General features: G+C 44.6%; 1 protein-coding gene across 3 annotated transcripts; it reads right to left on the reverse strand.

Annotated features, from left to right (window-relative positions):
- Positions 1-542: 542 nt before the first annotated feature.
- Positions 543-19,119, reverse strand: CHST7 (carbohydrate sulfotransferase 7). 3 transcript variants are annotated; one of them, XM_066176500.1, is made up of 5 exons: positions 17,419-19,119; positions 9,131-9,321; positions 7,791-7,907; positions 3,701-3,799; positions 543-767 (listed from the first exon to the last, which is right to left on the reverse strand). In XM_066176500.1, the coding sequence occupies exon 1, from the start codon at positions 18,911-18,913 to the stop codon at positions 17,519-17,521; it is 1,395 nt and encodes a 464-aa protein (XP_066032597.1). In that variant the 5' UTR covers positions 18,914-19,119; the 3' UTR covers positions 543-767; positions 3,701-3,799; positions 7,791-7,907; positions 9,131-9,321; positions 17,419-17,518. The 3 variants fall into 3 exon arrangements, with proteins under 3 accessions (XP_066032597.1, XP_066032598.1, XP_066032596.1); XM_066176501.1 differs by lacking the exons at positions 543-767; positions 3,701-3,799 and adding an exon at positions 6,211-6,818; XM_066176499.1 differs by lacking the exons at positions 543-767; positions 3,701-3,799 and adding an exon at positions 6,211-6,821.
- Between the last annotated feature and the right edge of the window lie 8,107 nt (positions 19,120-27,226).

The following is a 27,226-nucleotide window of genomic DNA, read 5'->3' on the forward strand; positions in this document are numbered from 1 at the left end:
AGATTGGCATGGTCCTTCTTGTATAATATCAATTTAACTCCAGTTGCAGTCTCTCTTTAGACAGTATTGGTCAGAAGAATGTCTTTTAGTCTTATTCTGGACAGTAAAACCCTAAGAACTAATATGCTTCACATGCCTTGCAAAGAAAGGTTCAATGTTTCTTTTAACTCTGATGGAGCTCCCTGGAATAACATGCTTGACCTCAGCCTTGGCAGACATGGTGTCTGCTTCTGCACAAGTGTGGGAATGGAATTTGGATACTCTCAAGCCTAAACTTCATATGCTTTTCTTTAACATTTGGGGGAGGACCTTTTTGGGGGAGAAACCAGAGAAGTTACTGATGCATCAGCAGGGAGTATTCCTCTCCAAAATTACTGAACTCATGACCCACTGAAACTTTAGAAGAAAGGGAAGACAACCCATGACTAGGAGACACAGACCATCCAGGAGAAAAGCAGCCAGGAAATACCCTGGACTGGCTGTGAACAATCCTGGTCATAATCAGACAAGAAAATAAAAAGATCAGAAAGCAGTACAAATGAATAGGTTGGAATCATGTAGATTAACAAGTTCAAATATCCCTATAGTGGAAAACAGTGTTTGTAAGAAGCAGCCCATGCAAACCTTATTTTCAGTGCAGAAGCAACGTCTTGCTTCCCAAGGTTTAGGGGAGAGTTTAATAGGGTGCAGTGAAAAACCACAGATACTTCTTGGTCTGGAATTTTTGGGAGTGCCATTCTGAAAAATAACTTCCAGTAGAAATAAGCCTGCAAAGTGAAAGAGGAGAAAAGTGTGGAGGAAACAGTGAATTACAAAGCCAGGAAATGGTTTAAACAGGCAGCTCTACTGTGGGAACAGCACCGTAAACAATTGCTATTCTTAATCTTGCAGTCCTAAATGCTGAGAAGTTATGTTGGCTTCTGCACACCTTATCTAAAACAAGGGCAGTGGGATAATGCAAGAGTAATAAAACCACCGCATCCTAACTGTTCACAAAATCAAAGGCTTTTACAGGGCAGCACTGACTTGCTTCTACTCCAGAGCAAGGAAATTAACTTTGAACAAAATTTTTAAAGTAACCTCACATCATTACTGTTTTCTTGATTCTAAAATGCTTACAGTAATCTTGAGAGCAGTTCTGTGGTAACATTAGTGTGATAAATATGGAGGTGCCTTATGAAACATGCACACATACAAACAGGATGCAAATGCTTATGTAATATTTGAATCTGTGTTGCCGACTCAAATGACATTGCATATCTTCATTTGATACTTGCAATTTATAGGAGTTCTTGTTATGGAAATCAAACAGTTACAACAAAGCAATTCAATATTAGTTCAGATTTTCAGGTAATAAAATGATCTATCTGGTTTCGCCGCTTTATTCACTCTTCCTCTGGTACTTTCTTGATAATAATTTATTTTGCACTGCCCCACGTGGACTTGCTGACATCCAAAATGCCAGTGGGTTTGAAGATTTATCTAGGGACTGAATGTTAACTGGGCAACAGCTCATTATAATTGATGCTGGAATAAAAGACTTTATTAATTGCCTGCACTGTCTCTGTCAGGCAAGTTGCTGGTGGAGAAAGATATCTGCAGGGATGGAGAGAAGCCCTGGCGTATTGAACACCTGCTAAGCTGTCATGGCTAAAGCCAGTGCTTCCCTCAGGTTCTTGTGCAGTAGTACAGAGCCAGAAAGGATTTCTCTTGGTGCATGCAAGGGAGCAGCAATCTTTGTCCCAGGAAAATGAAAAAGATTTGGGTTAGAAAATGAAAAAGATTTGGGTTAGTTCTAGCTTTTATTAACACAATAATTTAAATTTAATTTTCTGAAGCCCCATTTCCTGCAGTTTTTTAACCTTTTGGAGCTTGAAAATGTCATCTAAACACATTAGATATGGATTTTAAAAAAGGAGAGAGGGAGGCAGAATAGTTCACTTTGGTGCCTGAGTACAATTTCAAAGCTATGCTACACTGCTAACTTAGGCAAATTTGATTAATTAAATGGCAATAATTTGAAATGCTGCAATGAAAGGTTACTTTCCTGCTTCTAATTGAAAAAAACCCTCCAGATTTGCATTCCCTCAGAGAAAGTGAATGCCCAACTTAAAAGGTTTTCGCTGCAATGTTAAAATACTTAACTTCAGGCTATGAGAAATGAATTGGATTTATTTTTTAACTACTAAAATCTCGGAAGTTGTTATTATTGAGGCAGGGAGAAGTAGGTCATGCGGTTCCGTGTTGTAATATATTTATGACTTTTGTTTCCAGACTTTAGTTTAATCAGGGAGGTTATCCTCCACTGCCTGATTTTGAATTTCAGTCCTAAATTGCTTGGCTTGAATGTCTTGATGTTGACACAGATTAATACCAGAAAGCAGAACACCAGAAGGCATTCTTCTGGATCACATCAGCCGATTAGTAATAGCTGTTGTGAAATAACAACTTCCAGCACACGGGGTCACTTGAGGTAAGTTTGTCTGATTTGAATTTGGGATATCAGAAGTAAAGAAAGAGAAGTAAAATCACATGACCCATAGCTGGTTCTGGTGGAGCAAGGAGAATGTAAGCCATCTAAGGACGTCCCAAATTTGTGTCCTTCCTTTAAGGGAGACAGGCTGCTATGCCTTGCCTTTGCAGTTACAGGCTGGCTGCTACAGGTTGCCTGTTAATTAGTTTTGATCTGTTCATAATGCTCAACATCAGAAGCAGCATTTAACCTGAATTTTCAGTTTACCATTCTTGTAGCTCTTACCCTCTTGTCACTTAAGATTTAAACGTATCAGTAAAGTTTCAGGAGGTGTCTTAGGGTTACTTCAAACATAAAAATGCACTAGGTATCTAAAGCAGATCATGTTGTCCTGACTAAGGCTGCTGTGGTAGATTGTCCAAAATGTTTGGTGCTTCAGTTCCCTTGAGGCACCTAAAGCCTGCATGGTAGGATAGGTTCAAGCTGGGAGTGGTCCAACTGCTGTCAGGGAGGGCTGTAAAATATCTCAAGTCCTATCCTTCCAAGAGATAAACACAGTTTCTTTGTGTGCAAGAAACTGGGTGCTGCTGCACCAAATGTCTTTAACATCGCTGAAGTAATTGCTGTAAGCAGAGGTTAATAGAACTGGAGTATAGTACTGTATCCCCTGACATATCCTCTTTGTTTTGTTGACAGCTACAGGACAACTGTCCTTTCAATACTTCCACTTGAAGCAGTGAGGATGTGAAGGAGAACAGCAAGTCTCTGCAGTACCAGAGCTTGGTTTCTTGGTCTTCAGCACACCAATGGTGTGCAGGTCTCTGGGTCCTAGTTTGGGAGCTCAGTATCCTAAAGAGGTTAAATGGCAAGGAATTATCATTTGAATACAACAGTGGGTGGGGAGGAGAGAGAAAGCAAAATATTGTGAAAGCTCTCCATGTTATGGGAATAGTTAGCAGTGGAGGATGGGGAATAAACACCTGCTAGGCTTTCTGCCATTGCTTGGCTTGTGTACAAGCTTGGCTAAACTTTCATTCATGTGGACAAGATACTGCACTTCACTTTGAGTCTCCTGATTGAGGTTTCATCCAAGCATTCTTTTCTCAAGAGAGGAAATGTTAGTGCTTCTTGGAACTCCTCCTCTGCCAACAAGTTTCAGGTTAGGTATGAAAATGGTGTTACTGTTCTAGGTTAGCGTCATCTTTCCATTTCTTATTACTTCCTTACTTCAAATAGACCTTGGAGTCACTGGAAAGTAGCAGGTACGAGCTGGTGGTGGTTTTTGTAGAGTTCATTGTTTCACACTGAGTTACATCGTTGGCTGCACTAGAACAAATAATCATAGTTGTCATTTGTAGTTAAGTCAGAAATATGTCTTCCCTTCTTATTTGGCTGATAGTAATGCAGAATTTACTGTGTGATACACATGAACTTTGTATTTCATCTCGGAAGTGAAAAAGGCTGATACTGTCAGGTCTTTCCTCAAGGCAAAGCCAGCAACTCAGCTCTCTTCTCACAGTACAGAACTGATTTAGAGATCCCTTCCTTAAAACCTAATTAATGGTTTTCACCTTGGTGCACCCACCAGTTGCTTTGATACCCTTTCCTTTTAGGAAGGGTTGCAAGGTACAACAAAAACATTATTATGTCGAGAAATAAAATACAGATTTACATCAACATGGCTGGGATAGAGAGGTGTTGTAACTTCTAAATCTGTTGTTAGAAAGAGTGAATGATCATACAGACAAAGGAGGTCTGGATGATATACTTCACTTTATAAGATATTTGGAAAGTCGTTTCTCAAGAAACCTTGGCTCATGCCGTCTTAGTCACCGAATGAAGATGAATCTATGAGGATTAATAACTGACTATTTATTCTCTGTTCTGTTTCTTATCTTTTCACCAGTTTTCACAATGGAAAGAAGTTACTAGCACTGTCATCAGAGTTGTAGGGCTGGATCTGGAGAAGGGAATCACAGGAAAGTGAAAAACGTGGGGGATGTTCAGGTAATTTTGGAAGCCAAGGTTGATCGTAAAATGGGGTGTTGCACTTAGTGAAAAGCATCTCCAGTGCGTGTGCACCTACATGTGCAACGACCTATAAAATAGCTGCTTGTCTGTCAGAAAGAGCTTGGAATCATCCTGGTTAGTGCTCAGAAGACAGCAGGAGTGATTAAAAAGACAATGCTGAGAGCTGGAGCCAAACTCACAAACCATCTGTTGCACTGTAAATCCCAGTGCAGGCACTGCTTGCCAGTGCTGTCCAGAGCAGCGATGTGTGGGTGGCTTTGCCAGTCCTCTGAGAGGATGTGAGGTGGAGCCTTGGCAGAGATATCAGAGTCTGCTTTGTCCTGCATTATCCTATCATATATAGTCAGTAATTTTTCAGTATGCTAACATCAGCTGAATATTTGAACTGGATCAAACAAAGGCGCAGTGGAAATAATGAAAAGAGATGGTGTTCAGAATTTCACTCTATGTGAAGAGCTATAGATGTTCTGCACACTGAATTTCTTTCCCCAGCCATTCTGTCTGTATTTTCTTAAACATACTTAATAAAGGCCATTTGTCAATCTAACATTGCTTCTGTTCTGAGACTAGGGCACCTCTGCCACGATTGAGTTCAATATTCTCAAAGCAACTTAATTTTGTTAATCCAGGTATCTATTATTTTTCCTAACCAAGAGTGAGTTCACCAAATAAAAACTATTCCTGCTAAATTAATCCACAGTCCAAGACAAAGTGATTTTTTTAGAAGCACTTAAAGTAAAACAAGCCATGTGCGTTTTGAAGATAGGAGCTGTTTTCTTTTTCTTTTAAGAAGAATTGTAAGAAGAATAAAAAGTGACAGCTTACATTCGGTTTTTCTGTAGGGTAACACTTGAAAATGTGATTATTTCTATATATACTATGTGTCCTGAGACCTTTATCAATGAAATAAAATTATCAAATCCATCCCTATTAAAAATCGTAAACAAAACCACGTCTGCTCTCTTGTTATGGGACAAGAAATCCAATTTAAATACTAAATGATTACATACAATCTGAAAAAGGGAATTATAACCTGAGGTAAATGTACAGCTATCTTGAAAGCACCCTTTGTTCGAGAAAGGATGAGTAATTAAACACATGCTGCAGCTATAGAGAGAAACTTGGTTTATGGCATGAAATTTTCTCTAACAATTGCACTACTGAAATGCACCTGTCTTGCTGGAACTGCCAGCCTTGTCTGCTCAGCAGGGCTTTTACTTTTTACACTACAATGAGGAGAAAGTGCCTCTCAATGGTTTGCTATGCCCCACTTCTCTTTGTACATTGGTCATCCTGTGCAGAAAATTGTTTCTGTGCTATTACAGCAGTGGTAGGTTTTAAAACAGCAAACAGAAGTTGCACTCAGTAGGAAGCAGAGCTTTCCCGGTGCCCTGCACTGTGTGGGAGGCAGCCAGCTCCCAGACATTGGACCAGATGCTGTGGGGTTGGATGCTGCTCTGGAGCTCCCGCCACCTGCTCCCACCCAGGTCTCTTGGTACTGAGACCTTGATAGAATAAGTGCCAGCTGGGTGAAGTGAAGAGTGGGATTTGAACTGTGTGTATCCATGGTCAGTGGTGTGGTTTAACCCCAGCCAGCAACTAAGGCCACGCAGCCACCTGCTCACTCACCACCAGTGGGGATGGGAGATGGAATCACAAGGGCAAAAGGGAGGAAACTCATGGGTTGAGATAAAGATAGTTTAATAGAGAAAGCAAAAGCTGAACAAGGAATTCGTTCGCTATTTCCCACAGACAGGCAGGTGTTCAGCCACTTCCAGGAGAGCAGGGCCCCATCTCACACAACAGTGACTTGGGAAGTCAAACACCATCACTCCAAACATCTGTTTCCTTCTTCTGCCCCCAGCTTTACATGCTGAGCATAAGGCCACATCTTCTGGGATACCTCTGTGGCCAGCTGAGGTCAGCTGTCCTGGCTGTGTCACCTGCCAACTCCTTGTTCAACCCCAGTCTCCTCACTGTTGGGTGAGGAGCAGAAAAGGTCTTGATTCTGTGCAAGCACTGCTCAGCAATAAGGAAAATATACCTGTGTTATCGACACTGTCCGCAGCACAAATCCAAAACACAGCACCACACTAGCTGTTCTGAAAAAACTTAACTTCCCCAGCCAAAACCAGCTCAGTTGGGCTTTTCAGCCAACAGCAGGAATTTGGGGTTAGACCTCAGAGAGGCAGTGGTGTTGAGCAGCTTCAGGCAGTGAAAGAGAGGGGACCCCAAGGTGCATAGTGCACTTTCATCGAACAGATCATGGGAGAAAGTCTCTTCAAGCACAAGAAACACCCACGTTGGTAAAGCCCTACTGGAAAAACAAACAGGGCAAGATGTGGTGTAGCCTGGACATTGGTATTTAGAAGGGAAGGAGAAGGGAATTGCAGCAAATTTCCACAGATTTCCCTTCACTAGGAAGGAATTAACTGTTACAACACTATGGTCAAATGTAAACGGAACTACCCTCAGGTTACTATAAGCTATCCATAGCTGCATGCTTCAGTACAGATGCTGTATCTGCATGGGGCAGGGCAGCAGTAAGTTTAAAAAAAAATTTAAAAAAAAAATCCAAAAAGCTTCAAAAAAGGAAGGTGGTCCATACTGGGCCTTTAGCCGACAAAATCTGCAAAGATGGATGTGCAACTTTTCCGGTAGAATTTCACACTTCATTTGGAGAATAATACTGCGCTTGTATGAAAGCACTTGGTTACAAAAATCAACCTGATTTTACCTTTTAGCAGTTATTCCAAAGCTTGACTGTCAAGTCAGGATGTAAAGGATTTCAAAGGATGCAAATGTCACTCTGTATTAATTGTACTTATGATATTACAGTATTCAAATTACTGCTTACAGTTAGATATGTCTAATACTACAGTTGGTTTAGAATAAGGAGTAACTATCACCTTCCCTGCATGTTTTTTACCTTCAATAGTTTAAAACCTCTCAATATTGGAATGAATTTCTCATGGGTAGAGCAGTGATGAAGCCCTGCAGGCATTCAGAAGTAAGTCCCAGGAAGTATTCTGTAGGGCCCTAGACTACTTGTGCATTCCCCAGATCAAAGCATCATTAGAAGATGAAAAAGTTTCATTAATTAAATGTCTAGCTCAAAATTATTCTAGTTATTCTGTAACAGATCACAAGAGACTTCTATCCCACTTATCTTTGGACCTCTTCTTTCATGCAATAGTAAAGATTTTAAAAATAATGTTTATTAAAGGCACAGCCTAATTCTTCTGAAGGACAGGATTTTTGCTCTGAGGACTGGGGCATCACTCACCTGCTCAGCAGCCAGTAAAGGAGTTTTACTCTCTGCATACTGAGGAGTGTTCCAAGGCCAGCCCTCAGGAGCTCAGCGTCTCAGAACTGGAATCCCTCCCGGCAGGAATCTGTGAAGCTGTAAGTACAGGCATGATGAGACACACTTCGACAGCTCCAAGCAACCTGAAACTCAGTTTAGAAATAAGCTAAGTTTATGCAGTCTTAAAATTGCTGACTAGCTGCTTTCTTGAGGGGTAGCATTACCAATTTACAAGCAACATGTTAACTTACAGTAGAGAGCTAAAAGCAGCAGGAGGGCCACTTTCCAGGGCAGAACTATCAAGGCATATCAACACATATCCTATACTGCTTGTCAAGATTTAACTCCTTTCCTATTGAGGAACAAAGTTTTAGAAACATCAGCTAGTTAATATTATTATTATTATTATTATTATTATTATTATTATTATTATTATTATTAATAATAATAATAATAATATTATTATTATTATTATCATCCAATCTGAATGCAACTGCTTTGATTGTAAGTTCTTAGAAGAGTCAACTAGCAAATATTTTAGTAAGAATTTACAGAGTCAATAAGAAGATATGGTTTCCAATTTACAATTTAAGGATGTAAAATTAAATTCATGCTAAAGCAACTCCTCATTTGCTGCAGCAGCTTGAGGCTGGGTCCTGCTTTCTATCAGTTTCTACATTTTAGACATTAAAAACCTTGTGAACAGACAAAACCACTTTTCAGGTGAGCAAAAGCACCTCTTTTCACACAAGAAACTGATGTTATATAAATGACTGAAACATTTATCTGGTTATCTACTTTGGGGGCATGAAGGCAGAACTGGGACTTGAGTATGGAAGCTGATCAATAGGCAAGGATGAACAAATCAAGGTTCTGTATTGAAACAAAAACTGTAAAATGGAGACCTGAAGTGGAAATGAATAAGCTTGAAAGCTGAGTATTTGGGGGAGGGTTGTTGTTGTGTAAAAAAATAATTCTATAGCTACATGCTTATGACAAGAACAAGTTAGTACAGAGCAATGGCAGCAAGCTGTTTTCTGCATCCAGTAAGAGAATTAACAGGCTTAAAGTGAATCAAGAATGAATCAAACAGATGACTGAGAGCAGTTTTTAACAGTGGGCATACAGACATAACGGAGTAAATGACTGCCAGATGAAGTCTTTGTCCTTAATGCTTTTAAAACCAGCTTGGAACAGGTAACAAGTGTCCCACCCTCTCATCTCTAAATCTATTTGAGACAGAGTGAAGTATCACTAAATGTTCTTAAACTGGTTATATTAAAAAAGGGAAAAAATAACAAAGGGGGGTGTATACTCACAACAATTCAGTCGAGTCACCCCTGTTCAAGCAGCAGCTGAAACGACTGTGAAAAGCCAAGGAAAGGTTTTCAAATCTTCCATCAGAGGCCTCTGCTGTACTTGGATTGATCTCCCACAGCCTTTTCCGATTATTTTAACAAGTGTCGCACTTCAGATCCTGTCCAGAGCCCACCTGAAACTAGTTTCATGCCTGTGCATAAATATACAAGGGACTAATCATTTCACAGCTGTATGGCAAAGCATTAAAGACAGCTCAGCTACAGTGAGGGCAGTGCTAGGGCTGGGTGGTCCCACATCCTGCACTTGCTGGCATAGCTGGGATTTCTACCCATGGAAAGTGAACAACCATGCAGCCTTTGCTTACACAAACACACTCCACCTTTCCTTCCCTTCAGCCCCTCTCATCTCAAGAAAAAAAGGGCAAAAACTACTGGGTTAATGGTGAGGGCTTTGTGCTTCACTTGATTGACAAGTCCAATATATTGGAGAATATATTGGCAGATACTGGCAGAGGCACCATTACCAGATTTCCTCATAGGAAATGTTATGAGACGTTAACCTACTGCAGAGTACTCCAGAACAAACTGGAGTCTGGAGTTAACAACATTTCCATGAAAGTTGGCATTCCCTCCTTTTCACAGAGCCCAAACAAAATGTACAAAGCATCTTTAAACTAAGGCTCTGGTCTTTTTGTGCATTAAAGCTGATTTTTCAGAAGACTTCAGCACTCTATACAGCACTTCCTATGGATCACAGGACTTCTGGATCACCAGCCTCATATCCAGTCATAACATGGTACTCTACCATATCAGTTCCTTTCTATTTCTAAGTTATAGGAGTTGTCTTTTAGAATGAGTTGTCTCTTCCATTCCTTCCTGCTATGCTGTTCTCATGGTTAAAAAAACCTTCCACCACCTTCTCCAACTTCCAGGTTGAAATGATTCATTGCTGATGTGTAAAAATCTGTTCTTATGCCAGTATTGTTCATAGCTTGATTTACCTCTCTTCCACACTGCTGTTCATGCTGCTGTGCACTGCTGTCCTCTTTCAACCTTGACTTTGAGACCAAATAAACCACACAGCTTGGTCCTCTACAAGAAGTTATTTCACCTGACATTTCTCTGTATCTATTAAAAATATTAATTCACGCCCTTGGGGCTTGGGTGCCTAGACAACATGTTAATACCACCATACATTTGCCCTTTTCATGACTAGCTCACTCAGGGGTTCAGAGTCACCCCCTGAGCCACCAGTGCCCCCTGCTCAGGCACATCTGAACACTGACTGCTGCTACAGGAGTTCTGCAAAGTCAGCTCCAGCATACCAAAGGCATCACAGCTTCTGCTTGATTTGGACTTGGCCACTTCAGAAAATCTAACTCACTTGTCTAACATCTCACAGACACTGTGGCACCAGGGACTGAGTCCAGATCCTCTGAGAGCTTTTAAATACCTCAGCCATGAGATACTGCCTCCTTCAGTCTCCTACCAGATTCCTGCACACCCTCTAACCTCTGGGACAGACCAGGCTCATGGTGCTAGGCATGCTGCACAATCCATTCCTGCCCCAGGTGTGTCCAACCTTGCGTGTTGATCAAGTGCTGCACTGGAGAAAGAACAACCACTTGTGATACATGACTGATAGGGAGCATGAAAGGAGAGGCAGCAGACACTGAACCTGGCTCCTTCAGTGCTTGACTTTGCAGCACAGACATCGAACGCCTCTGTAACAGTGTGCATAGTCAAGAGGTTTCCTGGCATTTTTTAAAAAGCTTATACTGAAAACAATAGATATCAGTGATATGCACGTGAGTCACTGCTAGAACTGGGACTTTTAAATCCAGTGCACAAACATCTGTCACTTGAACCATGCACACGGACAAGGACCTTCCTCAGACTCCTCTGTTTTGGTGGCTGGTGGTAAAGCCCACAGCAGAAGTGACTGCGAAGGCACTCCCAAATGGAGCTCAGACAAAGGCAGCTGGGTGAGACAGCTCTCACAACACCTCTTGTAGGCACAGACTGAGCCCAACAGTAGCAGAAGGTGGGCAAAGACTTTTACAAATTTGAGCTTCAAAACTTCAGTTTTGCAGGAGAGCACTTCTTCCTATGCATTTCACCCCAATGCTGCTGGGGGGGGGGGGGGCAGTTAATAAATTCCTTATACAGATGGAAAGAGGGGACTCTGGTTTGCAGGAGAAATGTGTTTATGTGGGCTGGGAAAGGTCTTGGGGAAGGCAAGTCACCACTGCCCTGTGGACCAGCTCTCCACCCACAGGCTGGTCCACTGCCAGTTGTCTGCGCAGCCATTTAAACTGAGACATGGCAAGAGTTGCTGTTGAAAAGTTACCAGTTTCCCCCCGCAATCTGGACTCAGACTCACCCTGCTCTCCATCTTCCCCCAACCCTGCTCTCCATCTTCCCCCACTTCCTGCCCTGAGCTTTCCTCCTCTATCTCCTCCAAACAATACACTCAGGGCAATTCCCAGTTCTTGGTCTCTACTCCTAGCTGGCTCTCTCCATGTTCCTTCTTTCCCTCACACACTCCTAGCCAACTTTTCCAATTAAAGCAGTCACAACTTCCTGCCTCTCCTCATCAAATCCCAGTCCCTCTTTCTTCTCACACCCAAGTCCTTTGCCCAATAAATCCCACTATCCTCAACTAAAAGGGAATTCCTTTCCCCATTCCCTCATGTTTACCACATCTGTCATCAATGTCTTCTCCCTCTCACCTATAGTCCTTTCCATTACTAACCACTGGAAAGCTGAACACTAGATTTGGGGGTCTTCCTTAGGAACAACTGCAATAGGGAAAGAAGGAATAGGGAAGAAGGCATCAGTGGGAACCAGAAATGGCAGACTCCTCCCTGCTCAGCCCAGTGATGCAGCCCCTGCTATAGTCACATGGTTTTGATTCCCACTGTACCACACTGCATTTTCCACGGGAAAGAAAGAGCTTTGCACATGCTCACTGAAGATAAGACCAATGCAGATTTTATTTGGTATAAAATAAAGATACACACACATACCAAAACCACTTTTACTGAGCACGTGCTATCCATTTTATACAAACATTAATATATTTGGCCAAATCAGAATAGAAAGCAGAGGTAAGAATAAAAACACAGGGGACATCCTCTACAAAGAGGTAATTTCCCCCACGCAAACTGGAGTTCCTGTCCCAAAACACTGAAGTGACAAATGATTTCAAAGAAATATCTTTGAGAATATTTGAACACAGGCAAAAGACCACCACATCCTAAGTTAAAAAGATGCAATTGTTTTGACTGAAATTCCAAGAGCCTTAAACCTTATGCCCATGACAAAAAGCTTCAGTCTATAGTCTATACACAGTTGAAGTTTGGCAAAGCTGGACCTTTAGAAACAGGGCAACAAGTTTGGAAGCTCCAGGGAAGGACTGGATTCCCACATAACAGCAACAACAAATGGCACTGCAGGTCCCCCAGGTTAGCAGCAGAGCTTAACATCTAAGTTCTGGAAGCAAGAATTTCACAGTACTCAATATGCAGACTGCAAGTCCTAAAACTTTAATCAGCTTCCAGCCTGTTGTTCAGAGCCGAGATACACGTCTCACCAACAAACAACAGGCCCCTTCACCATTGAAACCCACTGCCTCAATGTGTTTGCATCCAGCATTCATCTCTTTGAAACACAGGGAAGAGAAGGACAGTCTGGACCTGGCCCCTCGTTCACACACACTCGCACACACACTGTCAGCAGGGTGTTGAAAACTGCTACTGCAAGGTTTGACCAATTGTGTTTCTCCCAAGTCATTCTGCATAGTGGTAGGTGTCACGGCAAGTTAAAGAGGAAAGGCAAAACAACATCTCAGGTAGTCCCAGTGCATCACGGGTTGCATGGTGACTCTGAGAAATTACATGCACCATCAGAGAGTCCCAGTGACAGCTCTCTGGGTTCAAGAAAGGAACAGAACATGCTGTCAGGCTTGTTGGCTCTCAGGGTTTCAGTTGTTTAATTGTGTTACCATAACAAACCCAGAAACTCTGCAGAATTTTTATTGTTGAGCTTTACAGAAAGTGGTGAGCCTGAGAACTTAATGCAGAAATTCAGGACTTTTCTTGATGCCCAGACTGATGGGGGAGGAGGGAGTTAAAATGACTCGTGCAATACTGAAGTTGTTAGATAAGTAACTCCACAACCATTCTAACACTTCTGTTAGATACTGCAACTGATACCAAACTATTTCTATCGTCCCTGCAGTATGCAAGTACATACTGTGGATATCTTCAAGGACTCCATCAGTAATATCCTAAGGAGTAGAAATAAGGTGGGGCCCAAGTATTTCTTGGCCCTGGATTTTCATCATTTCCCACAAGTATGCCATTAATTTGCCTCCTGGAAAGAAACAATTTAAATACAGATATGATGTTGTAAAAGAGCAGTTAACAATTATGACATGGAAATATCCCAGCCTTTTATGAATAATTACAGTACTCAAGTTTCCACCTCCCTTAACTCGGACGTGTGACAATCAGAAGTAAAGTAAAAACAGACAAGAGAAATGTCTGTGAGCTTTTGTAAGTTTTGTACCCATTTCCCACTACGACTTTTCAATAAATTAAAATTGTAAATTCATTGTATGTAATGTAGCACAAGTAGGTAATTTTCACCAGTCTCAGCCTGAAATATTAAAACTTTATGGCTGAGTCCTGCACTCTGATCCTAAGCCTTCCAAGTTCAGGTTGGCTATAAAAATGTGTTTACTGTTCTCTTGCTTCTCATGCCATGCTCTGCTCTAAATGAGCAGTTACGGTTCAATTTTCTACACCATCCAGTAGAACTGTGACTTCACCTCAAACTGCCCAAGCCATAAATGTCCAGCTGCCCTTAAAATGCAGTCTAACTATGGGTGTCCTGCTTTCAGCAAGTTCTGGTTGCTTCCGAAGATCTCTGCCACTGAAACTCCATGCTGGTTGTCCTAATCAGGCCTGTTTCTGTCTTTTCAGGTAAACGCCAACACTGACATTTGACAGTACATTTGCTTTTCCTACAAGGCCTGAGTTTCAAGACCAAGCACATGCTGCAAACACCCTGAATGATGCTATCCAGTGCCATCAAAACACCCTGAAGAGAAAAATGAGGTGCATTTGTTGGTGAGCCTTAGTTGTCCTCCTTTGGCAGGAGAATTTTACAAAACCTTCTAGTGACTGAAGCGCACATGTCACACCACCAGCCATTAAGCAATTGTCATCCATATACTGTTCTAAGATGTCACTCTGGCCTACTTGCTCCTTTCTCAGCTTTGGATATTACCTATGGATTTTTAGATGAGTTTTCTAATGAATTCAGGTGCACTGAATACAAACCAAAAATTGCACTTGCTAGATTTTGTACACATTGCCCAATGGAGCCCTTTTCACATTATACAAGAATTAAAAAAATAATCAGTCACGGAGAGCAACCAGGCTAGTGAACAACTTTTGCTGACAAAAATCATTATTGACACAGAAAAAATACATCTATCATAGAATATCCTGACTTGGAAGAGACCCACTAGGATGAGCAAAGTCCAACTCCTGACCTTACATAGGACAGCCCCAACAGTCACATCATGTGCCTGGAGCGTTGTCCAAATGCTTCTTGAGCTCTGTCAGGCTTGGTGCCGTGATCACTTCCGCAGGGAGGCTGTTCTAGTACCCAACCACTCTCTGGGTGAGGAACATTTTCCTAATATCCAACTTAAACCTCCCCTGACACAGCTTCAGGCCATTCCCTGGGTCCTATCACTGGTCACCAAAGAGATCACTGCCTGCCCCTCCACTCCCCCTCATGAGGAAGCTGTGGACTACAATGAGGTCTCAGTCTCCTCCAGGCTGAACAGACCAAGTGACCTCTGATGCTCCTCACATGGCTTCCCCTCAAGGCCCTTCACCACCTCTGCAGCTCAAACATGGAAAGAGTTTCAGAAAACACCAAATGATTTCCAATAAGTGAATTTCCTCCCAGCAATAAGAATCAAGTTAAGCTAGATAATAACACTTTTTTGCTCATCACGATGAACCATTTTTAGTGAAATTAAGTGTGAATTTTGAAAGACGAAAGATATTTACCACCTGAAGCAGCATGATGAGATTCCCTGTCAAGGTGAGAAGAATGCTTAACTGTTGCATCACACAATTCTGCGACTGCAACTTGCTAAGAACCAATCAACAGGATGTACTGGAATTTAATCTCCCATCCAATTTAAGAAAACAAGTACCGTATCATCTTTTGGTATGCACAAAAATATTAGTTTCTTTCCAAACCTGTCAGTACAAGCCAGGCTGGGTGTAGCCCCAGAAAAGCCTTCCAAAATAAGTTACCTGACACAGGTTATCATGGCATTGTACAGGTATTGTCTGTCTACATAAATGCCATTATTAAAAGCCACTGGAACAACCAGAGACAAATGTTGGTGTCACAGGCACAGTGAGAGAATGCAGAAACATCCCTTAGACAATACACAAGGTTTTCCAGCACAAAATGAGACCCTGTAATTCTTATTTCAAGCAGAAGCCCAGGGTTGCAAAACTGTATGAAGTATGCTACAGGGAAATGGATACATTTGTTCAAAAACATTTTTATGACTACATTTTCCTGTCAGATAATGAAAGAAACCTGCTTCTTGTGCCAACGTACTCTCAGATGGGAAGATCAAGGGAAAAAAGAGCTAAAGTAAATGAAGGTTCATCCTAACTTAGTGACATGCCATACAGCTTAACACTCAGAGCATAAAAATGTACAGTGCAATTCAAACACCTCCTCCATGATAACATAACATCTTTGAACTGCCTTAATTTTCAGCCCTTTATATAAATACTGCTTTCTTCCTGATCCCGGATTATCCTCAATTTGAAACTCATATTCTGGGTTTGTATTTGAGAACCGCATGTAAACATCCCTATAATCCTGTACGCTCTTGTGGGGCCATTTAAAGACTGCCAGACTGTAATAGATTCAAAAGCAGTCTCCATGAGGTCTTTATGGAATTTATCCCTAAATTACAACTGAACCTTCTATCCCCACATCAAGAAATTAAGAAACAAAGGTATACACCTTTTATTGCAGATACATTTAAATTGCAGATACACACACCCTCTTCTCGCACAAGATATCTGCAGAAACATGTAATTTTAAAATCCAAAATAAAACTTCAGGATTTTTTTGTTAGTCTGTTCCATTTGTTTGTTTGTTTGTATTTTTAATGTAAGATTTTATTTGGGAACTTCATGATTAATTTGTCTTAGCCTCTTAGGAAACATTTGCTTTTGTCCAGGAGTTGCCAGCTGAGAGGATGTTATTGTTTGGAAGGGATGTGATCAGGAGGACCCTGAGCAGGGCACAATGTGTCAGCCCGGAAGCAAGGGAAGAAAAGTGATTCTCTCATCTGACAGAGAAAAAAAAACGGAAATGTCGAGCATTTGCCTTCCAGTCTCATTCACCCTTACACGCGTTCCAAAGAAACATGTTAGTCACCTGTATCCCACATGAGTATCACCAAACTATATCAATATATGTATATTAAAAAAAAAAATCCTACTTCCAAAACAATTACAGATTTCTTTAGAAAAGCAAAGACTTCTGCCACAAACATCTTCAAAACACATAAGCAGGCGAATGCCTACCCTCTCTGCACGACCGCTTACCCTGCTGCTCAGAATGATGAACAGAGTTGGACACGGCTCCCCTTGCCTCAGCCCCCTCCCTACAGCACCAGCAATGTACAAAGGCAGAGACCATCCCTGCAGAGCAGGTTTGGAGCAGGAGAGCTGAGTCCTATGCTGCAGCAGGCTCTCTCCTGGCTGCCCAGGCCCCTGCTGACCTCTGCAGCGACTTCACAGAAGCCTCTTGTGTTTCAGCAGCAGTAGGGCCGAGGTCAGTATGATTCAAAGCTCCAGAAGGTCAGTGCTCTCACAGAAGCACCTTCCAGGCCCTCTAGTTCCCTGCTGAGTCTTCACCTGGGGGATTTTTAAATTTTCATGCAGTTTGTTTGCAGCATACCTGTGCTTTGTACACGATCACGGTTTCACGCTAAAAGGCTCCAAGAGCGATGCTGTACTCGGAGGACGCCTCTTACCAAACCCTTCCCGTAAACAAAACACCCCCCTGCCCTCTCCACGCAGCCCACAAGTAACACAGCCACAGTGAAGCCACAGTGCTACGGGGGCCCTGGACACCGCAGCGCCGCCCGTACCCGAGGCGAGGCAGGCGTCCCTCAGCCGGGGCTGCCCCCGAGGGAGCGCCCGGCCCGCCAAGTGGGCGCCTACCATGTCAGCGGTGACCCCCGCGCACAGCTCTGCCCGACGGCGCCTGTCCGTCCGCCCGTCCGCCCGCCCTCGGGCCCGTCCGGGACGTGGGGCTCGGGCGCTACCGGGCGTCGCCGGCGCTGAGGGGGTAGGCGAGGATGCTCATGGCCTCTCCGCACGCCGCCTCCACCTGCCGCACCTGCTGGCGGCTGAGGCGCTCCCGCCAGGCGTGCACGGCCTCCCGCGCGTCGCGGGCGGAGATGAGGAAGGGCCGGTCGGAGGAGTAGGCGGCGCCGCGGGTCATGTTGAGCACGAAGTCCTCCAGGGCCGGCGGCACCGTCAGCCCGGCGAAGCGCAGCAGGCGGCGCAGCTCGGCGCGGGGCTCCCGCACCAGGTCCTCGTAGCGGAGCTGCGTGTAGCGGCGGCGGAGCCAGTCCGGGGCGCGCCGGGCCAGGAGGAGATCGCGGAGCCAAGACTGGCAGATCACCTCCAGCGCGCCGCCGAGGAAGAACTCGGCGCGGTGCTGCGGCTGCGGCGGCCGCCCGCCGCCCAGCAGCCCGGGCGGCAGCAGGAGATGCTGCTGCTGGTGGCGGGCCGGGCCCCGCGGCTCGGCGCGGTGGCGGCTGCGCAGCACCTGGACGCTCTCCCGCAGCAGCGCCTGCCGCGCCTTCAGGCGGGAGTTGTGGACGGCGCGGGGGTCGCGGAAGAGCTGCACCACCCGCAGGTTGAGGCCGGGCTCCCGCAGCAGCGGCAGCAGCGCACCCAGCTCCAGCAGCCGCACGTCCTTGATGACCACCACCGGGTACTTGCGGCACTCGGCCTCCAGCTCCCGCAGCGCCCGGGGCGGACACGTCTCCTCGCAGGTGGCGCCGTCGACGAGGCCGATCTCCTCGCGGGGCCGCGGGGCGGCGGGGCAGAGCGGCGGCGAGCAGATCACCTTGTTGGTCCGCCAGCCGAAGATGCTGGCCGTGGTGAGGTTGTCGGCGGCGGGCGGGGCGGGGGCCAGCGGGTCGCGGGGGCCAGACGGGGCGGTGTAGAGGCGCAGGACGGAGAAGTCGCAGCGGAAGAGGGCGCGCAGCATGTCGCGGAGGGCTCCCTGCAGGCTCAGCGCGTCCCCCGGGTAGAGCGCCTGCCAAAGGTGCCACATGGGCTCGTACAGGTAGAAGACGTCGGGGTGCTGGTTGAAGAGCTCCCCGAGGAAAGAGGATCCCGTTCGCCAGGTAGCGTGCAGGTAGATGTGCCGCTTCCCCGCGCTGCCGTTACCCGCCGCCCCGGCCGTGCCCGCCTCATCCTCCTCCTCTTCTTCGTCCAGCGGCGGCCGCTGCTCCCAGCCCCACTCACTCAGCGCCTCCTCCAGGCTTGGGCAGCGCCGCAGCAGCGGCTCCTCGTCCGCTCGCCCGCGCCTGGCCCCGTAGTCCAGCGCGTAGGGCACCAGCAGGAGCAGCAGCAGCGTGTACAGCACCAGCACCGCGGCGAAGCGGCGATGTTCGCCTCGCCACCGTCGCCGGCCCTTCATCGCTGGGGCCGGCTCGGACCCCGGCTCCGCCGACCCTCTGTTTGCCGGAGGGCGGCTCTTTGCGGAGAAGCAAAGTTAGCGGCGGCGGCGGCGGGGATGTGGGCGGCGGGCGGTCCTCCCCGCCGGGGAGCACGCCCACGGGCACGCCGGCCCGGCTCCGGGCCGCTGGCCGCGCCGCCCGCCGCTCTCGCCGCCGTCTCCTCCTTCTCGTCCTGCTCCTCCTCGCAGCGCGACGCGGAAGCGCCCGCACCTGCCCCCGCTGCCGCCTGAGAAACCGCCGCCGGCGGCGGGGCGCGGGCTGCTGCTGCTCCCGGTGCCGCTGCTACTCCCGGTGCCGCTGCGCCGGGCTCCGGGCCGCCCCTCGCCCGGCCTCCCTCCCTCTCTCCCTCCCTCCCCCCGGGCAGGGCCGGAGGGGCGGGCTCGGCACGGCGGGACTCACCCCCGCCCGGGAAGGGGCGCACCGAATAGGAGGTGTGTTTGCCAGGACAGGTACCGAGCAGCCGAGGGTGTCCCGAGGAGGAGTGGTTGGTCCTGCTATTCACCAGAGCTCCGGAGAAAGAACACGCAAGACGCTACGGGAAGGAGAAGAGGTGCAAATGTATTTTTAGGGTAGACGACAGCTATTAAAATCTGCAGTGAGTTTCAGAAATGCTGCAGTTCGGCGCTGTAGAGAGCTGCGCGGTTTCTCAGCCACACTTTTGTCTACGTGTGTGTGCTGACGGGATGCGGACATCTCGATCATGAGTCACTGCTCCAGTTTTTGCACCTTTAAGTTCCACTGCTGTCTGAGCGGGTCACCCTTTGCAGCTGGAAGGGAGAAATGAGCACCCACAGAGGGACATTCAACCTATTGTGGATGTCTTCCTAAAAGCCCTCTTTATTAACTACAGTAGGAGCATAAAGTTACCAGTTCAAATGTAGACGTCTAGTTTTTTAGGCATCTAAGATTAGTTGAAATCTCCTGGGTGATGGGAAGTCAACAAGATGTTGACTTGAGGTGTTTAAATTAAGATGTATATTCTCAGAATCTCCAGCCCCTGCCTGACCTTGGAGGATGCTCATGTAAGGAGATGGACCATGATCCCATGTTCCTGGTTAAGGCATCCAGCTGTCAGGAAAGTGAGGTCCCTGTCCTGCTGATGGTATAATGGGAGCTGCTGACGGTTCTGACCTCTAGGCAATAGGTGGCATCCTCTGTAAAACACTACTAATATTTAAGTATGGTGTGCAGGGTGAAATTCAGAGAGGATAACACAGTTCTTCCCCTCGGTGTAGATGCTTTGACTCCCAGAAGAGTCTTTGTGGTGTATAAGCACCTGTGGTTAGACACATGACATGGCCCTTGTCAATGACACCACATGCAACAGAGATCAGAAACAACCCCTCAGTTTCATGGGTTCTAAAAATGCTCCATTTGTAGTACAGATATATAGATATACAGTCTGAAGATGCTGGATATAGTATGAATGTCTAGTTATTAAGTAATAATCTACTTTTGAATTTATCAGGCAAAGCACAAGGACCAGAAATCAATGCAAGGGAGAAAAAGTGTGCTTCTCTTCTGTCCAGGTGGTGAGCCAGAGTAGTCTGCCTGCTAATGCTTTACTTGCCCCATGTTAATAAGTGTTAAAGACTGGGCTTCCTGCCCTTTATAGCGTGCTGAGTGAGTAGATGGTGCCAAACAAGATTTGTGAGCTCCTTAGCAGAAGAATGTCAAAATTATAGCATTGGAAAGGAAATTCTGCCTCAACATACATTTCACTGTTTATATCTTTAACACCAAGATACACCAGTATCTTACACTTTACAGTGTGGGTTTCACCTCTGACTCAATTACTAGGATTTCATCCAGACTCTCAAACAACTAAAGGAGGACGAAAGAATAAAAACACGTTTGCCAAAATTAGGTTACGGTCTTGCCAAATAAAACCCTTCCCCATCCAAAACCCATGCATACTTAGTATTTTGAGAGTCTCCAGAGTAGCTGACTTGTGTGGCATCATGCAAAATAGTAATTTGGATAGATTTACCAAGATGGGATCCTGAGAAGTGCCAATGAGGATGGGTAACTCTGAGATGCCAGGATTTCCCCTTTGTGAGACAACATACTGGGTTGGCAGTAGCATCAGCACCACTGATGGCCAATGAGCCATGCTGCCAGACATGTTACTTTAAACTAATTCTGTATGGGTTTCTATGACAAATACTTAGGCCTAAGAACTAAAATCAAGGTCTTAAACCTGCCTAACTGAAGTAAAACTGTCTTGCAAAGAATCAAACGTCTCACAGAGTAGGACAACCCATCAGAAAAATGTGAAACCATAGAAATAAAACTATGTATGTCTTATGCTGATTTTTTTTTTTTTTGAGACAGTGGAGTTACAAACTTCTGTGGCAACTGATCTAGAAAAAACAAAATATACAAATAACTTTACCACAAGCTACATCTATTAGTAAAGATAAAACCATAGTTGTTAAAAAATTACCAGGTCAAAAAAGAATGAGAGTAAGTGTTTTGTTCTGCACCTTCACAACAGTTCCTCTGCTGCAAGAGGATTAGGCTGTAAGTGTTTACTTCAGTTGTTTTGGGTTAGAGCTTTTTTCAGCATAGGGAAGTTCCAGCAAAGCCAGTATTTCTTTTGCCACCCAGCAGGTGCCTGAGCTAGGCTTGTAATCCTTGAGCTCCAGCCTTCCTGAAGAAAGTGCCTACTTCACAAGAAGTACCTAATTTGAGCACTGCGGTGTGGACTGCTGGTCTGAATAGAGTGGGAAGAGATCAGCTTTCTCTTTTCTCCATTTTCAGTTCCGTACTGTGTTCTCTCTTCAGCACAGATAAGAGAGATGATTTTCCCTATTTAGGCTTTTTCTGTAAACCACAAAGACACCATTTACATATACAAATGATCTGCATCTCCTTCTAAGATCAGAACAGTTCTGTACCCAAGGGAGACACCCGGCTTCTTCTTCACTGATCTGTGAAGTAGTCTGCCCATTTGGCATCTAGCTCCTGCCATTTTTTGGTGATAATTCTGTGCTTAATAGTATTTTGTAAAGAGGGGGAGAAAGAATATAGGCATAACATGTTCTGCATACTTTAGTATTGCAGTATTTCCTTTCTAGTTTCCAAGCTTGTCACTGTAAGTACTGGCTGTTTTTAATATAACATAACATTGGCTTCCTGTGTATTATCTCTCTAACTTAATTTTTGTTCTTCTGTCTCCCACAGTGCTTCTACTGTCAAGAGAGACAGTAAATGCCGGAATGCAGCATTTCAGCCTCAATAATTTTTATCTTCTCAGCAGAGGCTTCAAAATAGGAATAGTTGCCTCTATATCTCACAATCTTTCAGCTCTCCCATGCTCTTGTCATTTTCACAGAGTACTTTGTGAGTAAAAATAGCTTGATTTGCTGATAAAATTAAACATGCTTTGCACACGGAGCACCGCCCTCAAACATCCTGACTGTTAATGAGCTCTTTGCTTGCACATGTTGTCACTCACAGGCTTCAGCCAAGAGGAAGTCCGTGGTTAGTAGCAGCTTAAAAACCTTCAAAAAGCCAACAAGCTAGGACAAATGTCCTTGTTTTTGAAGTTACTTTGTCATCAGATGTTCCAACATGTGCAATACCACATGTTTCGCATACGGAACCAGACTTAGTACCTCACATTTTAGAAAGGACATGTTGAGAATAGTGGGAAGGAGAAGCTGGTCCAGGCAAGATGGTTGGTGCAGAAGGGACTTTTTGCAGTGTGGTTTTCCACAAAAGTGGAACAGAGATTGAGGACCTGCAAAAGGTCAAAAATGTCACAGAAATTCTGAGAGACTCAATGGAAATTTAGAGGATCTGAAGAAAGTGGAAAGTAAGACAAAAGCAGAGTAGACTTCTAATTTGGGGCTGATAAGCAGTTGGGTGGAAGCGGCTTCAGATGCAAAGCCACATTCAGAAGGTAGAAATTCAGCTTTTTGCAGGTACACCTGATGTCACTCTTGAGCATCTGGAAGGAAGACAAGGGAATGATGCAGGAAAACTGTAGCATTCTTAACTACCTCGGTCTTGTGTTCTCCTGATCATTACACTGGCACAAGTCCAGACCTCTGAGTTTCTCTGTGGGCTGATTTGAGAGAAGCCAGGTGTACAGTTACTGGTCACAGCCAGCATGCCTTCATGAGAGGAAAGTCCTGCTTATCAAACCTGATTTCCTTTTATGACAAAGTAACCCACCCAGGTGATCAAGGGCTTGGATTTCAGTAAAGCTTTTGATACTGTTTTTCACAGTATCCTTCTAGACAAAATGTCCAGCACACAGCTGGATAATCACATGTGTAAGCAACTGGCTCACAGGTCAGGCATAAAGGATTACAGTGAATACAGACATCAGACTGGTGACCTGTCACTAGTGGGGCTCCATAGGGCTCTATAATAGGTCTTGTGCTCTTACACATCTTCATAAAGGGCTTGGATGCAGGACTGGAAGGGATACTAAGCAGGTCTGCCAACAATTCAAAACTGGAAGGAGCTGTTGCCTCCCTCAAAGGCAAGGAGGCCCTGCAGAGAGACTTCAACAAATCAGAGGGCTGGGCAATCACCAACAGTATGAAGTTCAACAAAGGAAAGAGCCGGATTCTGCACTTGGGCAGAATGCATGGACAGACTGGGAAATGAGATCGGGAAAGCAGCACCATGGAAAGGAACATAGGGATTCTGATCAAGTTGAACATGAGTCACCAGTGTGCCCTGGCAGCCAGGATGGCCAACTCTGTCCTGGGGGGCATCAGGCACAGCATCACCAACCGGGAAAGGGAGGGGATTGTCCCGCTGTGCTCTGCACTGGGGCAACCTCACCTTGAATATTGTGTGCAGTTTTGGGTGCTGCAATATAACGAAGGAAACCCCCAAACTATTAGAGAGTGTCCAAAGGAGAGCAACAAAGATGGTGAAGGGCCTTGAGGAGGTGCTCTTTGAGGAGTGTCTGAGGGCATTTATTCTGTTCAGACCCCCTCATGAGGAAGTTGTAGACTGCAATGATGAGAAGAGGAGGGGCAGGGACAGATCTCTTCTCTGTGGTGAACAGTCACAGGACCTGAAGGAATGGCCTGAAGCTGTGCCAGGGGAGGTTTAATTTAGATATTAGAAAAAAGGTTCTTCACCCAGAGGGTGGCTGGGCACTGGAACAGGCTCCCCAGGGAAGCGGTCACAGCACCAAATCTAACAGTTTAGGAAGCATTTGGACTACACTCAGGCACATGATGGGACTCTTGGGGATGGTTTTGTGCAGGGCCAAGAGTTGGACTTCAATGATCCTTGAGGGTTCCTTCCAACACAGCATATTCTGTGACTGTACAGCTTCAGGTTTTGGTTAATACAACCACATAGCCACCATGCAACTCATACCACCCAGTGGCTCTGCAAAAGAGCAGGGGCAGCAGAAAGGCACCAGACTCCTCTGTACCCCTCAGGCTGAGGGAAGCTGTCAGTTGAGTTTTGGGGCCAACAGCATGTGTGGTGTTGGAAAGGAGGGGATGCATTGCTCCCTTCTCTCCCAGATTTCTCCAGTTATTCCTAAAAACGGTTAAAAGTTGTAAAGTTAGGCCTGCTGCTGCTCTCTGCTTCCTGACATAAGGGCTGGCTACAGAGGGTGAGATGAGGTGTTCAGATTAAGCCAAATTCAGCACTGCAGCCTGTGTTTGGGCTAAGAGATGCTTGATAGCCCAGTACAGCATCGCTGGACCAGCTGCAGCAGCCTGCTGGGTACCTAGCTAGGGGAGCTCTTCTATGCCCAAGAGAAACAGAGACTTTTATTTCTGCTTTTGACTTATTTAAAAATAAGGATATAACTAATACACTACACTGTAATTGTCAGAGTAGAGATTGTCTGTGTCTCACATTCCAAGAATGTGAGATCTGAATATTGAAATGGCAAAAAACAAAATTAAAGGAAGCAGGAAAGTTTGAGGTTTTTAAACTTAAAACATGGTTATGCTGCCAGTGGTCTTGTGAGCTCCTCTAACTTCCTCTAAGAAAGGAAGCTAATGCCATCACTGAAGATGATAGAAAATGCAACTAGGAAATATAATAAGAAAATGCAGGAGGTAGAAGGCAGAGCAAAGCAAGCTTATATATTTGTTGAGGTTCAAAAGGAAACTCAGAAGGAAGTCTGTTAGTATTTATAACAGTGTAAATTCAGATAAATCAGCAGCAATGAAAGAAAAAAGCATCTATTCTGTAATGCAACTCAATGCTAATGTAATTTGAGTTCTCCTAAATTCTGCCAAGGATGACTCTAATCTGAAAGCTTTAAACCTCTTTCCTGTAGAGTGGGCTCTGTTGTCCCATTAGCAAAAGGGCAGTTCTCTCACAGCCCAGAAACACCAATAGCCAGCACCTCCATCACAATGCCTGGCAATTAAAATTAGCCGCCACAGTAAAATTATTCCCATGGTAATGTGTTTGGGGTCTCACAGCTTTGAGTACAAGAACTGCCTCTAAACTAAAGTGTGTGGGAAATAATAGTTTTTAATGGCAGAAACTATGAATCTTTTTCTGCTTTCTCTCATTGTCACAGGCTTACTATTACTGAATTAGAGATGCTGATTACCAGCAAGCTTTCGCAACTCAACAAGTTAAGCCATTGTGTTGGCATAATTAGGGAACTAATTCTTTCACAGTTCACTCAAGCGAAGAAATGAACTAGAAAATTTAAGACCTATTTTTAATGGGGGATTTTTTTTTCCCTCCCAAAGTAGCCCCTCTGACAGCTATTGTTACAAAATACTTGCAATTCTCCTGTACTTTCCTAAGGCAACACTTTCATGCACAGAATATAGTTTTTGGACTAAGCATCTATGTGCCTTTTTATTCACTTCAGTCATATGTGCAAATCTGTACTGGCAAATGCAAATGAAAATGCTGAGTGCTCAATCACTGCACCTACTTTATAAATATGTCCCATCAAATTTTCTAAAGATAATTTTGCAAATTCAGAATTTTTGAATAATTTCTGCAAATTATTCCAATGAGATATGCCTGCATGGAAGAAAGACAAATTCCAGAATGTATAATTCACTTGAAAATTAATCTTGTATATGCTTGTGCCAGATCATTTAACTTTCATGAGGAAAATGTTAGCAGGCAAAAAGATACTGATTCTGGGAAATTCCTGGGTTCCTGGAACCTCTGGGAACCAGTTTAACTCCCTGCCTGTCATTTCTAGTTATTAATGAGGAAATCTTCTCTGGGCTTGTTCTGCTGTTAATTGGGGGTTTCCGACTGGAATGGTAGTCAGCAGTCCACAATTCCTTTTTTCAGCTGTCTACCGAGTGCAGCAGGTTTGAAAATTGGTGTTAGTCTCTTGCTTTGGGCCTTCACTACAAGCTTTGCAAAATTTGTCCAAAGCAATCATAGCACAACTACGCACCTGCAGCACACCATTTATTTTGTGAGGCAACCCTATGTCTGTATTCTTTAAACATGGGATGGAAACCATTTTGGTTTTACTGTAAACAAAGACCTTTCTTTCTTTCTGTAAAGAGACTGCTAAAGTTTTCTCTGGGCAGTTTTTGGTATGCAAATGTTAATTGTCAGGCTTTGTTACTTTAGCTACATAGACAATTTAACGCAGTTTCATGTTTTATATGAGTGTGAAAATTACCTCACAAAATTTACTAAAGCTTTAGCACAGAAATCATCTTGTCTTCAGTAGCTTCACTCTCATTATACCCATTAGAAAAATGAAGAGAAAGCACACAAGCCTAGCTCATGAAACAAGCTGGTGAACAGGAAAAAAAACACTGAGTAAAAGGTCATTACAGGATATAGAGCCTGATTTTCTAAGGAGAGATAACTGTTGTTCTAGCTGAACAACAGTTAAAAAAGTTACATGCAATTGCTGAGATGCTGCAAAAATATATTTCAACCATGCAGCTCAAAGAGAAAATACATCCTGAAAACTTCAGGCTGATCTCAGCACAGTTTCTGCAATACTCCTCAGCTTCTCTTTGAAGAATTGGGCTGACTATGGAAATGTTCTGGGAAAACCTGATCCTCTGTCCAGGCAGATTTCACACATTATTTATTAGCTGCTGGACTTTGTTGTATGCAGAAGAGCATGTAGGCATTGCTGGTGTTCAAATCAGGCTGCTCCAGCTTGCTGGCCATGAGGAGTGGCTGAGGCTGGAGCATGTATTTGAACTCCCTCTACCTCTGCTCTGTTTATGGGAGAATTTATTCTTGTTTCTTTTTGCTGTATTTCTTGTCAGTCGTAGTTGATTTTTCCTTTGTCCTTCCTTCACTGTCTTCAGTCCTCTTACCTATGG

This window comes from Chamaea fasciata, unplaced genomic scaffold (genome assembly GCF_029207755.1).
Source record: "Chamaea fasciata isolate MVZ Bird 193981 ecotype frontalis unplaced genomic scaffold, bChaFas1.0.hap1 SCAF_2, whole genome shotgun sequence".
NCBI lineage: Eukaryota > Metazoa > Chordata > Aves > Passeriformes > Sylviidae > Chamaea > Chamaea fasciata.